This window comes from Phragmites australis, chromosome 17 (assembly GCF_958298935.1).
Source record: "Phragmites australis chromosome 17, lpPhrAust1.1, whole genome shotgun sequence".
Taxonomy (NCBI): domain Eukaryota; kingdom Viridiplantae; phylum Streptophyta; class Magnoliopsida; order Poales; family Poaceae; genus Phragmites; species Phragmites australis.
The window spans coordinates 6,827,859-6,841,695 of NC_084937.1; the positions used below are offsets into that span (position 1 = coordinate 6,827,859).

Below are 13,837 nucleotides of genomic sequence, written 5' to 3' on the forward strand. Positions count from 1 at the left end.
GATATGAAATGGCGGATGTTTTATCATCATCATTGTCGCCGTCCTAAGGAGTGACTCAGAGTATTATCTTTTAGAAAACATATTTTTATTTTTTAAAAAATAAAGGGGTATTTGTTGATAGAAAAATTTAGCTAGCTAAACCGATATGGCAGCCTTTAATTTTTGGAGACAGATTCGGATACGATTTGCAACCAGTTTGGATACGAGTAGGCGCAAACCAATTCCTTATATAATTTCAATCGATGATCGATTTATGCACAAGCCAATTCATCATAATTGTCCTTTTTCTTTTTTCCTTCTTTTTCATCTAGAATTTTTTTCTCAAAAGAACGGTAAGAGCATTGTCAATTTTTTTTTTAAGAAGAAGAGAATTGAATCAATTTATAAGGTAAACCAGATTTGAAAAAGTTTAAAAAGAAAATCGACAGACAATCTGAAACGACAATACAATATCAACTTCATAAGCGATGCTTACACCAAAAGCACAAACCAAACAACAGACAGAATTAACTCAACTCAACTCGTGCGCTAACCAACCAAATAACTGTCACCTTCACAACTCGGTCTGCGGAGCTCTGCTCCCACGCCGCACCTCTTTGTCACACAAATCGGTAACATGTCACTTCGAAAGAGCGCACATTGGACCAAATTTTTGCCGAAAAGAGCCAAACTGAATGAAAAGCCTCATGAAAAGTGAGGATGTAGAGGTGAACCTATAGAAAAAGCCAGCGAAAATGACCCCGAACAATACAACGACACCCACAATACACGACGCAACCAACAAACAGTCACACCCAACCTAACTCAACTCGCGCACCAAATCAAAATCCTGAGCAACAAGCCACCAGGGCCCTATTCGACGCCAGTAGCAACTTGGTTGGCGGAACCCTGCTCGCACACAGAACCAAACTCCCAAAAAATCAGTAGACGTATCGTTTCAAAGGAGTATGCATGAGACAACAACTGTTATGGAAAAAACCACGTGAAATAGAAATGCCGCCGTGTAGAATGGAAGCAGCTGTTCTGATCAATAGCACGCGGCCACGGGGATTCTTGTCTCTGTTTCAATCCATACGCCTACTACCACACGATATAGTCATGGTCGCCAAAAACAAATTTTACAAGACCTAATTAAAAAAAACTCATTAAATCTACATCTACATCATTCAATAAGAGAAAGCTATGAAGACCTTGTAAAGATCTACACGTGATATTAGATCTCGTAAAATTTTATCCGTGTTAACGCGAGAGGCCTGCTGCCTTGCGTCGATCCGCGCGTCCTCCTGCTGTGCATCCGTCGCCCGCGACTATTCAGCAACCATCGTCTGTGCTCGCGACTGCGCGTGGTCGTACGGCAGTTCCGAGAAATTCCTGTGCTCGCGACTGCGAATCGATTGTGCGCCGGCAAGCCATCCGCTCGGCTGTTCCTGTACCCGCAATCATCACAGCCACGTGAAGCCAGCAACCTTTACTGTTGCTACAGGTTTTTGTATTGTTTGATCTTTTGGGTGATTTGTTATACGCACACGGAAGTCTGCACCAAAAAAGATCAATATTATAGGTGTTGCACAAAAAATTGTGCCGACACATATGCATGCATCTGCATATTTGAGTACCTTGCAAGCAGATGTCAGCCCCTCTGGGTTAGACAACAAAGATACAAGATAGCACAGTCATATCGTAGATATCACGATTGTTGTCGCACATAATATTTGAAGAGAAAATTGAATCCACTTTATTCATGAGTGCAGCCGATTTTACAATGAAGTGCCACCTCCATTATTAACATTACTAATGTCTTAGTACAAAAGTATCTATAACATGTGTTGTATTTTTTCTAATACCATTGACATTATAGAAGGCTTATGTACACCAAGAGTTTAATTATCCTATTATATGTATACCATTAACATTATTCAAGGCCTATGTACACCAACATTTACATCTCCATTTTGTTGGCGAACTCATATCTTAATTTACTGCACGTCATCATAACATATTTTTTGCCTGAAGTATTTTGAAAGTTAGTTTGTAGTTTGTAGCCCTTTGAGGTGCAGTTCATTTATTGCCTAGTTGTAAGTATTTTTTAGTTTTTTTTAATTCTACAACGGAAGTGGGACCCAACACTGGAAGGACCCAAACTGAAACGAGAACACTAGTTCACCCCACAAAAAACTAACATGCGGGGCCGGACAAATTCTTTATTCAGTTGGTGCCTGGTGCCGACTCCTCTACTTGCTCCGAGCCCGGAATTTTTTTTTCTAAGCCTCTCCGGTGATTACAACCCAAGGAACAATGACGAACCAGACAAGCTTTATATTTGCAATGTTTTTTCACTAAGGAGTACACCAAGACCGCTCGTACATCCTGAAACAAATCATGCAGTGGCAAGACATGTAACAAGTGATGTAAGCCATACAAGTTCTGCCTAAGGTAAACTCGCAAGTGCAAGCCAAAACAAGAATCCACACTAGGAACATCAAACCCAAATCAGAAACGAAAGTCCAATCTACCTTGTAAACACACATAGTGATGTGTCCCGTCTTGCTCAATTACAACATTAATAACACAACGAACAAGGGATCAGAACCGTCCATTTATCAACATGGCAGTGTTGATCTGTTACTGAGGCTAGAAAGAACTCATCTTCAATCTAAAGGCCAAAATACAGGGTACTCCAAAATTGGACTACGAAAAATCAAGGTCTAAATACTGAACAGAAACTCGTTAGCTCGATACCATCATTTGATCGCATGCCTGCAGTGCCTGGTTTGCGTAGAATCTTACATCCACATCAGGGTCCTCGCTGAGCTCAACGAGGCAGGGTTTCACGGTCTTCTCCACAACCTGCAGAGTAAGCATTGATGATATTCCCCAATAACAAGAACCTCAAACATAGCACTTTAAAATTAGGATAATGCGAAATAACTATATTACTCACAGATTGATCGAGGATTGGTATAAGCGACCGCAATACTTTTGCAACATTGAACTTGATGTTAGGAACCCTGAAAATTTAGACCCATGTTAGCGAGACAAACAGATGATATTTTTTCTCAGAATGTTCTTGTCATATTCACCTGTCCTTTGAGGAATTTATGACGACTGGAAGCAGCTTTTGACAAGTGACTTCAGCACCCATGACAGGGGCCAACAATGAGATTGCTTGCAGAATCGTCATGCGATACAGGTAGTGCGGATTGTTTATCTTCTCCAGCACCTGGAAAATGAAACAAGTGAGCTCTCAAGACTAGCTCACTTTTCATCTAAACGTATTCAAATGAAAAAAATATTCAACTACAAAGTTGTAAATCTCATCAATAGCTACAATTTTCATATAAAAATCATCTCTATACGAGATCATATGAAAAAGTTATGAGTTTTTCATATCGTCTGCAGAACATAGAACCTGTAGGCACGCGGAATGCCAACAGGTCTCCGGACACACTGCCAGCGTGCCGACAGGCCCCCAAGTCCACTGCCACGTAGGCTGTCAACATACGGAGTATCGACAGGTCCTTTATCGGTACTCCGAGTGCCAACAGGTACCTATTCTTGCAATTTTGGGAATTTTACTATTATTTTTGCAATTTTCCAATAAAATAATATTTCTTAAAAAAATTTGCAGAAATACTATGACATCCACAGCAAGAATTTGTATGTAGCACTTATTCCCCAAATGTCAGCTAATCATGGCTGGATTCCGGTATAATATGAAACAATATAAAATTTGGAAGGATGGAGACTTGTTTCTGAGACGATGACTTCATTTCATCAAGTATTTTCCACAATGATCAAAACTAATTAGCGTTTACATTTACATAGAAGTATGAAACATTTGTAAATCAACTCCAGTTTGCTTCAGCATTTTTCAACAGGCCATAAAAGAATAAAGTATGTTTCTTCATTGATCCAGAAACAGAAAGCACATTTCTCTAGCCTACAATCTCCAAAACTAACATAGTTGGAACAAAAATAATAATTAACTTTCTCAACTCAACAAACAAAACTGCTATGTTTTTTAGCCATCAAAGTCTGCACAGTTGTAGTGGATGGATTAAAACATGCAAAAGTCTAGTGTTCCAATAGTAGAAAAAGAACCTGAGGAATTATATGCTGCATTGCCCACTCTGGACCAAACTCCTCTGCAAGGCGCTTCAAGTTGTTAGCTGCAGCATCTCTGATGGAGAAAACCTGAAATTTAAATTTCGATTAATTAATGACCTACCTGGAACAAATATCACTTACTCAACAGACAAACGATGCCTTTTTATCCACAAATGCACCAAGTAATCCTAAGACCAACCACATGATTTTTTGACAACTATTTATACATGGACCTAACCTCAAAACAGTAAAAGGCATATTCCAATATTTGATCAGATTTGGATGGTAGCATATAGGAATCATTCAGAGGATTATTTGGGAATGAAAGCATCTGTGCCTATTAGTATCTCAGCCATCCAGGCTTCAAAACAGAGTAAAAAATGTCACCCAATTGTTGGTTTGAGCCAGATCTCTACAATGCAAAGAAAATGCAAAACTTTATGCAAAACTTTGCAAGTGATGCAGATACACATAAACTTAAGAAAATTTAGACATGCATGCAATGTAGATGTGCCTTTATTAGCTCTAATGATGCTGCAACTGGAAAAGGTAGTCTATTCACTTTTGTGCATTTTGGTATAGATAATGTAGCATCCGCAACATTCCCTAAAGCTGCATCATTTGTCTGATTTGAATCCAAAGAGGTATTAAGACTTCTCAATCGTAAGCTTCATGTGTTTGGATTTTGACACATTGAGGTCCATTCATTGAGTATAGTTACAAACTTACAATAAATTTTAGTGCACATTTAATGCAGCCTTTACTGTTTGCCCATAACAGAGGAGCCACTGCCAACCAGAGCCACTAACCTTATCTTCCAACCATTGCATGCAGAGGGCCCCCAGCTTGTCATCAAAAAATCCAACACCTAACTGACTCGCCAACAACGGGATGTACTCAATTATTGCAAGCCGGACTCTCCAGTGCCTATCCTCTGCGAGTTCTACAATGGCTGGTAGCAGTGATTGCGATAGCAAGTCAATTCCAATAACCTGAAAGATCGCAACAAAATTCAGCAATCATCAGAATTTTGACAAGAGCAATGCAAGGAACTCGACATGATAGCTAGTAAAAAAACAGCTTATGTAGAACTCCAGAATGGAAAAGCAAAGCAAATCAACTCCAGCAATGAAAAATGGCACTGACCTGATTAACTTGATCAAGTTTGCTGATTATGTTGAGTCGAACATCAGGGAATTCATCCTTAAGCAAAGATAGAAAAATAGGAAGAAGTTGCTCAATGGTAGCATCCTGAAGAAAACAAGAAATTAACCTCGCCAGCTTTCATGAAGTACCAACAGTAAATATTTCAAGATTGGGAGCTATTGCCAAAAAGAATTGCAGTACCACAAAATATAAAATAAATAGAATGGTTCAATAGCCGTAGAAGAGTAAAGGGAAATACAATTATGTGCTGTGTTAACCAGCAGATCATGTCAAAATATATATTAGTTAGTTAATTAGCGCTTAGACCTTTGCCAATTAAATTATGAAAAGACAAACAAAACCACTCTGTAAGTAGCGCTATTGTATGTTCATAAAAAAAATCAACAGATTATGTTAATACTAATCAGCATCGCCTTCACCTAAACAATGACAGTAATATTACTAATGTGGCACCTAAGTACCATCACCTCACCTAAAAACATGTGCATTGCATATTTGCATGTGTACAGTTACTAGTAAAATGTGTCTTAAGGCATATTCTAGAAACATATGCTTGCATCACTGATCACACCTTTCCCAAGACAGGAGCCATTCCCATAATGACTGAAGCCAAAGCTGAACGAACATGCTGGGACGAATCCGATGACAATTCCTGTAAATGCAATTGAGAGTTAGTTTGCCCGGAAAAAAAACAAACGCCGAAAATGATGTTCAGTAACTCATTTGCCCACACCTTAACACATGGAAGAATATGTTGGATTGCAATCTGTGGATTTAATATACGACAGAATTTAGTGACTTTTCCAGCAGCTGCTATCCGCACTTCAGCCTCATTATCACGAAGGAGACGAACATATGCAGGCACCAAGTCAGCTCTATTACCAAAAATAGCGATATACAATTAATCCATTGGGTGAAAATGTTATGTATTTACATAATACAGAATAATTTGGTATACTTATTTCAAATACCCTGTAGAAATATGATAAGTTCAGCTATCTTACAACTGAGTAAGGAGGGCAAATAATACCTTGTAGGCTCAGGGCCAACAGCCTCACAGAGCTCATACAATTGATTGGCAACCATATAACGAACACGCCAGGATTTATCCTATAAAAGTAAACAAAGAGAGTATAAGCAAGTAGCACATCGGTGATGATGCATCTGACTGCAACAATACAAATTAAGAAGCAATTCTGAGTAATCATCAACCTTTAGCAATTACAAAAATGCCTTCCAATAACATATCAGACTAGGTAAATAAATGACGTGCAATGTCTTCCAAAATGCATGTGTGCAAATATGGGAGTAATGTACCTGGGAGAAATTCACAATGACTGGGAGAATATGTACTACACAATCTAGCGGCTCCAACAATTTTCCAAGAGCAGCACAACCTTCAACAGCCAACAAACGCACTGAATCTTGATCTGCAAGTAAAAACAATTTAACAATAGTGCCAATGATGTCCGAAATGTGCTATGACACCACTAACTCAATTGATTCAATCCTGATACATTGTTCCACAATAGAAGTACATTTTAGGTTTGCTTTGGTGCCTTTCAGAGTAATTTTGACTTTGTATATATTCAAGCATAAAAGTTCTTCTGAGTATTAAAATTACATATCAGTATTTTTCAAGCATAAAAGAAACAGTGGCATGTTCACAGTAAATTTCAAGCTGTTACAAAGCAGGGTTAATTTTGAGTTTCAGGCCCCAGGGATGATCACATAAGCATAAGCAACCTTATGAAGAGACCAATGAATAAATACAAACAGTTCATCTCCAAGCAGAGTGAAAAAGGAAGATGGTGAATCATTATGCTGTCGCAGGAATCCAACACTAATGTATGACAAATGCTAACAATGATAGAGCAAATTGAAGGATCTAAAACATATGCCACCACATAAATTACAAAACACTACTCATTGAGTGCGAAGAAATACGTCAAGCTAGTAAGTGTGATCATAGCTGGGAAAAGGTCATATGCAGCAGATGGTAGTAAAGAAATAAGAAATGAGACATATATACCAATCTAATCTTGGACATCAAAATTATCAACTTGATACAAACATGTAAAGTGGCAACCAACAGTCGTAAAATAACCACACAATGTTAGTTCAACAACAACAACAAAGCCTTTGTCCCAAGCAAGTTGGGGTAGGCTAGAGATGAAACCCACAGGATCCAACTAAAAAGATGACTGCGTTTATCTAACATAAAATGTTAGTTCAAACATAAAATAAATCTTGATGCCTGCGTTTATCTAAGAAGTGTTCTATTCAGTACATAAAAGTACTCCATTTATAATTTAGCAAAAAAAGCACCATATATTATTTCAGAATCCATGTTAGCACAGTTCACACAAATAGAATGACAGGGCCGACGATGGCAACTGTATTCCACAGCTACTACAATTGAAACCTTGTTAACTATCCAAAATAACAGTTCTGCTCAGCAGAATCTAAAGTTCAGATGCATGGGTGCTGAATACTTTAAGCAGTCACTTCACATAGAACACCAATTGATAATTCAAGTTAACAGTTCAAGAGATCATTTCAACAACAAAATAAGGTCCTCATTAGAAAACAAATTAAGGAAGACGACACATGGTTTCAGATTAAAGTGCATTGAATTCCCTTTTGGACTGGCTACTACATAGTTAACAACTGCAACTATCCCATTACCAATGCAAAGAAGTATCAAGTAACACAAAATAATGTCAAAACTCAAAACATGTGTAAAAAAGTACCATCTTGGGTCAAGTCATCAAATATTGACATTATTTCTGTCTTCAGATGACTCTGTTCAACTGTGGCTGCAAACTTTCCAAGGTTTGATGCAGCTGCTCTTCTGACCATAGGCATGTCATCCTGACATAACTGGCCATAGATAGTCCTTAATTCTGTTTTCAATTGGTCAGGTGCACTTGGATAGGCTATGTGGAATAGGCCACAGGAAGATACCCGAGCGGTAAACCACTCACCAGCTGCTAGCCTCTGAAAAGACAAAGCATGATACTTTAATGGACATAAAGATTCTAGCAGAACATAATATGCAAAATCATAAATTAACATTAATAAATTATTACGATAATAACTGTGAAGGTTCACATAAATAAATCGGTAAATCATATTAGAACGAAAATATGCTGAAATAATAGATCAAATAAAAAATGAGCATAAAAACAAATGGTATGGCAGTGTGTGTGCCATGGTAGCAGCTGGCAATGCTATACTCATATGACAATACATCATAAGCAATGTTTTGCATATAGGTAGTTCTCATATAATTTGACCTTTAAAGTTCAAACAATTGGGAAGCTACACTATCAGGAACTATCAGTTAATAACGCATAACTGAGCATATATATCCATGTTTCATATAATAAAGATAAGGGCTGAAGGCATGCAGAAAAAGGGTGCTAGATTCAGCAATTAATTGGCTGAACAAAATTGTTGAAGCCTATCAACATAAGAGATATTAGACTTTTTAAAGAACATGGAGTGGGAAACACAAAAGCTAAACTTAAGCAGTATGCTAGCCATGGCTGGTAAAATAAGGAAACTCAATAAATAGCTTATGTACCATGATAATAATATACCTTACCAAGAAATGTAATGTTCATGGCTTAAGCCAGCAAGTACAACCACAAAGACTTAATCCAGTAACATTGGTAGTGTACTTCTCAGACTTTGCACCCTTTAGAACAACAATAAACAGAGTACTTTTGCTATTTATGAACCCCTTACCTTTACAACTGGAATGAACCAATCGACGATGTCACTTTCTTTCATCTGTGCCCCAATACGGCACAGAGATTCGACTGCCTTGTCGCGGACACAAGTTTCCTCCACCGTACACAATGTCTCCAATGGTGGAAGTAAAACATGAGCATGTTCTACACCCCCAACATACGGAATGAACACACCTAATTCCTCAGCCATTGCAAGAAGCACCTCGTCTTCATCGTCATTGTTTTCACTGAGAAAAGGAATTAGCTCCTTCCTGGTTCTTTCTTCCCCAAGTGCCCGTGCAATTGTGGAAAGTCTTCTGATGGAATTCAGACGCAATTGAATATCTTCGTTCTTCAGCTCATCAATCAGAACAGCGATTGGATACAGAGGCTCATCCATCATGGCCATCAGGTTTATACAGGATTCCTAAAACTGTATGAGAAGAGAGAACATTAGGGCAATGCAGCCATTTGGACTGTACATTGTTCTTCAAAAACCAAAAAGGAGGCACTGTAACAAAACATTTGTTGTACTAATGACAAGACCAAGTGAGGAAGGCTTAGTGGAGTTTGAATAAAAAAAATACAACAATCAGATCTCTGACACATAATCAGATTATCAAAGATTAGAAGTATCAAAAATTTACAAAATAAATCCCTGTGGTTCGACTTGCATGAACAGCATGCATGTTATTGTGATAGACATGATTCCCATGCAAGAGGAAACCGATCCATGTTCCATACCACAAGAATTTTAAAGGGTCAAACGTTATGCCCATAATTTAAGAGAGCAAGGCTATATATGCTTCAGTCAAGCCAAACACAAAAGATAATTGCTTGCCTAGCAATAATTATTTGCTGACTCTGCAAATGTCATTAAAGTATGCCATAAATTGTCTATACATGGTTCAGGGGAAAGAACCTTCATCCTTTGGAGTTTCAACATTCTGAGGAATTGAGTCACGGGCAAATGCTCCAGGAAAAAAAATATACTTTTGGCATGAACAGATCTGGAACCAAGCGTCGATGTCAGCAGCAGACAAACCCGGTAGCAAACTTTTTATGGCTTTCAACTTCTGTGATCCCTTTTTTACATCACTCGAACGTATCATATAATTTTGTGAATCCAATTTTTTTCTGAAATCCGATTCCAGTAACCACATTATTCAACTCCACAATTGAGTATTTGCGGCTCCGGAATAAAAGAGTAAATTTCATCATAACGAGAAGAAAAACAGATGCACACAAAACTGAGAGAGACCCATACTACCACCTACAACACACGACGAGCAACGATCCGAACAACAACCTACAGAATATATCCCGCCACCAAAACCTACACCGCATTCCACCCACTAGGGAACCAAATCCCAACCCCACATGAGCCGCCTAAAATCCCCCAATCGCGTCAAAACCTGCGCAAACCTACCGAAACGACGCAGATCTGATGGGGAAACCACCCGAAACCGCGCGCAGGCAGCTCGAGCCCACGTTCCCCAGCGCCAGCGGAGGGATCAAGGAGCTGTAGCGCCCCGCCGCGGCGATCGGGGCGGGAGCGGGGGGGGGGGGGTTATTGCTAAGGCCGCAGATCTAGCGGTGGGGGAGGGGGAGAGGAGCGGCGGATCTCACATAGCGGGGATCAGATCGGGCTTCCGCGGCGGATGCTGCACCGGCAGGGGCGGCCGGAGAGGGGGCAGAGGGGGAGGACCGCCCGAGGTATCGCCGCTGAGAAAGGTGAGGTGTTACGGGGTTGTAGAATGGGACGTGGGGATGGAAGAGGGAGGTGGAGCGCGGGGTGCCGGTGTACAAGAGAATGTATGGTACATTCTTCCAAAAAAAAAATCACTTCAGTTTCTCTGAAAACGTTTCTCAAAATCAGAATCACGTCTCAAATTGTTTAGCTGGCTGATTAGATTCCGTTTTCTTAAAAAAAGATGATGACGGTGCAATTAGCTAATTTTTTCTTGTCAAGAGGATAATGGTTTCTTAAAAAAGATGATGACGGTACAATTAGCCAATTTATTTGTCAAGTGGATAATGGTGCATTTGACAATTTAATCGTATGAATTTGTAGGAAAAAATGCCCGTTAAGATTTAATCGTATGAATTTGTAGGAAAAAAGAAAAGAATCCATATGAAGAAACTTGAAATTCCATCATACAACATAGGACTAGAATTAACCTTTTAAAATACTAGATTTTATCAAGAATATTAGTGAATTCTACATAATTTGCAAGAATCAAAATTGAAGCTCTAAAAAAACCTCATTATCTCCTGGCCGCTCCCCTCTCTCCCCCCTCATCATTTCTCTCCTTTGGCCACGAGGAAGTCGAGCTCCTATCTCCCTCTTCCAGCACGCTCTCATACAGATTTGCTGAACCGAGCCCTCTCCTCTCTCCCTCTTCTAGCTCGCTCTTCTCTCCCTCTCCCAGTAAGCTCACGCATGTGGCTCAGCTTCCCCAACCACATAGACCCAACCCCAAACCCCTTCATAGTCAAATTTGAGCATCTTACGACACTTTGTGTTAATTCCTTGTGACCGCCGCTCTCCAATAATCGACGCTCCATTGATAACCCTGACATCGCCAGTATCTGGGACTACTATAATGCCCACACTACGACTAAAGCATAAATCAGCAAAAAATTCAAAAATTGTACAGCATCTTCTCTGTAATTGAGGTATAACTCACAATATAATCACAGGTAAAACATAATAAGATATAAACAGTATATAAAACTCCTCACAATGCAACCAAATCATGTCTCTTACAGCATACACAACATTGGTTCTTCTTCTTGGACAAAAACTTAACACAAGTGTTGTACAAGAAAAATTGAGTTTCACGGCGTGATTCGGGTTATTGACATTGTGATGAAGTAGTGCGTGTAGCTACAAAATCTTAGACCTATCATGCACGTCAAATAGCCTAAAGCATATTATCGGGTGTGAGATAACCTCAGCAAGTAACAGCTATGAATATAAATATATCTCACCTAGTTAAAAGAATAATTTTAAAACTGATAATTTACTCACAAGGATAGATCAAGATATAGGAATTAAAATGGTATTCTTCCACACGATATAATGTGCCAACACAATCTCCAAATATGTCATGGCAATTCTTCATGGTTCTATATTTTTCAAACATTATATAAATGTATAAATGTCATGACGCAACTTCATTTGAGAGTTTTGTGTTGGACGATATTAGCCTCTTATGTAACTCTATGTACTAGTACGAGTTACAGCGCGATAGCAGTGACCGGCCTTTAGCTCCATATGAAATGCATAAGTGCATATGTATACATGTGAATTGACATCAATTCTTTTTTTTCTTTTGATGACTCCTCATGATGAATAACACCACTACTAATTCATGACGCCAACGATAGAAATCAAATCATTAAAATAGAATAGATTTAATTCGTCAAATGCAATATCATCCATGATTTGAATAAATTAAAAAGGCAAATACTTTAATCTATTCATAAAAGAAGTAAGATATTAATATAAACATAGAATTGAATCACACCACTAAGTTACTTACATTTTACCGAAGGCAGTGAAAGAACCTAGCTTAGGAATGGTCGGAAGTACTACCACCTGCACAAGTATATTTTTAGAACCAAAACGCATCAACAACACATATAGTTCAAAAGCACAATTCCTATGCCCGAAAACATCGCATATATGGCATTACTTCAAAAGCATGCTAAACAAAAATACTCATATAGCATGAACTGATATGACACCTCCACCTCAAGGTCAAATTAGACCTCCCATACTAATTAGACTTCGCACAATTAAAATGAAAGGATGAATTACTTCGGATGTCACATCTTCATCTCAAACAACTGCTACTATAAGCAAATCAAACTACTAATCACGTTCCGGTGAGAATTGACTGTCTCAACTAATCTACAAGTATCTAGGGATTAATTATGAATCACCTTGTAGCAAACATAGTCCTTTTAGGCATGTATATGATTTTGGTGATTAATGACAACGTAATCAATGTGACTAACATGTTTATCAAGTATATGTCTTACTAGGTCTCATGGATGCAACACATGAAGAGCCAACTAAAGCCAGGATAAAGATTGGAATGAATTGAATAAGTCATAGGAAAATGTACACGTCGTATGGCCCGCCGCAGAAGGGCTTAGACACACTGAAGTGTTTTGTCAAAAGTGGGAATTTGAAGTTGTACACACTGGATGGTCCGACGATGAAGTATTAAACACGCTAGAGTGTTTCTTAGAGAAAGATTTGGATTTATGCACACCGAATGGACCGACGTATACACCGGAGGCTTTGCCAGAGCAATGTCCAAAGGGATTTTCTTCGGTTCAATGGAAGAATGGGATATACATGCTAGATGGTCCGACACATGCATCAGAGGAATCATTGTATTATTAACAAAGCTGCAACAGCTAGTTAATGTCTAGTGACAGCTGGTAATGGTAGGCTGTGAGTAAAGGATACACACAGGATGGTCTGATGTCTGGAAGTGGTGCAAGCCAGAACATCCTACGTTCACGAAAAATGTGACTATTGGGGTAACAGCTAGTTCGAGAGGTTGAGGCTATAAATACACCTCTACTCGATCATTTGATTATGCTGGAGTCCAGAGAAACTTACACACACTTGAGAATACATCCAAGCCACCAAAATGCTAAAAGTGATCATCGAAGGCAATTAGCACAAGATTATGGAGTGATTAGTGATATTAGGCCTAGAGAGAGTTGTTGATAGGTATTGATGCCTAGAGAAGGGATCCAGAAGTGATCATACTTTGTACCAAGTGGTACGTTGGCGTCTTAGA

The 13,837-nt window shown here is 38.9% G+C and overlaps 1 protein-coding gene across 3 annotated transcripts; it reads right to left on the bottom strand.

The window, feature by feature from the left end:
• Positions 1–2,493: 2,493 nt before the first annotated feature.
• Positions 2,494–10,817, bottom strand: LOC133896794 (serine/threonine-protein phosphatase 2A 65 kDa regulatory subunit A beta isoform). 3 transcript variants are annotated; one of them, XM_062337430.1, is made up of 14 exons: positions 10,641–10,817; positions 9,934–10,021; positions 9,028–9,444; positions 8,028–8,274; positions 6,592–6,704; positions 6,305–6,384; positions 6,008–6,149; positions 5,846–5,926; positions 5,254–5,358; positions 4,917–5,099; positions 4,102–4,194; positions 3,081–3,220; positions 2,942–3,008; positions 2,494–2,847 (listed from the first exon to the last, which is right to left on the bottom strand). In XM_062337430.1, the coding sequence occupies exons 3-14, from the start codon at positions 9,418–9,420 to the stop codon at positions 2,728–2,730; spliced, it is 1,764 nt and encodes a 587-aa protein (XP_062193414.1). In that variant the 5' UTR covers positions 9,421–9,444; positions 9,934–10,021; positions 10,641–10,817; the 3' UTR covers positions 2,494–2,727. The 3 variants fall into 3 exon arrangements, with proteins under 3 accessions (XP_062193414.1, XP_062193415.1, XP_062193413.1); XM_062337431.1 differs by lacking the exon at positions 9,934–10,021 and having other exon boundaries at positions 2,494–2,835; XM_062337429.1 differs by lacking the exon at positions 9,934–10,021 and having other exon boundaries at positions 10,641–10,816.
• Positions 10,818–13,837: the final 3,020 nt, after the last annotated feature.

Coding starts and splice junctions, on each gene's coding strand:
- LOC133896794 (XM_062337430.1), bottom strand. CDS start 9,420: ATGGCCATGATGGATGAGCCTCTGTATCCAATCGCTGTTCTGATTGAT. Junction 8,275..9,027: donor GGTTCATTCCAGTTGTAAAG/GTAAGGGGTTCA, acceptor TTGTCTTTTCAG/AGGCTAGCAGCTGGTGAGTG. Junction 3,009..3,080: donor ATAAATTCCTCAAAGGACAG/GTGAATATGACA, acceptor CTAAATTTTCAG/GGTTCCTAACATCAAGTTCA.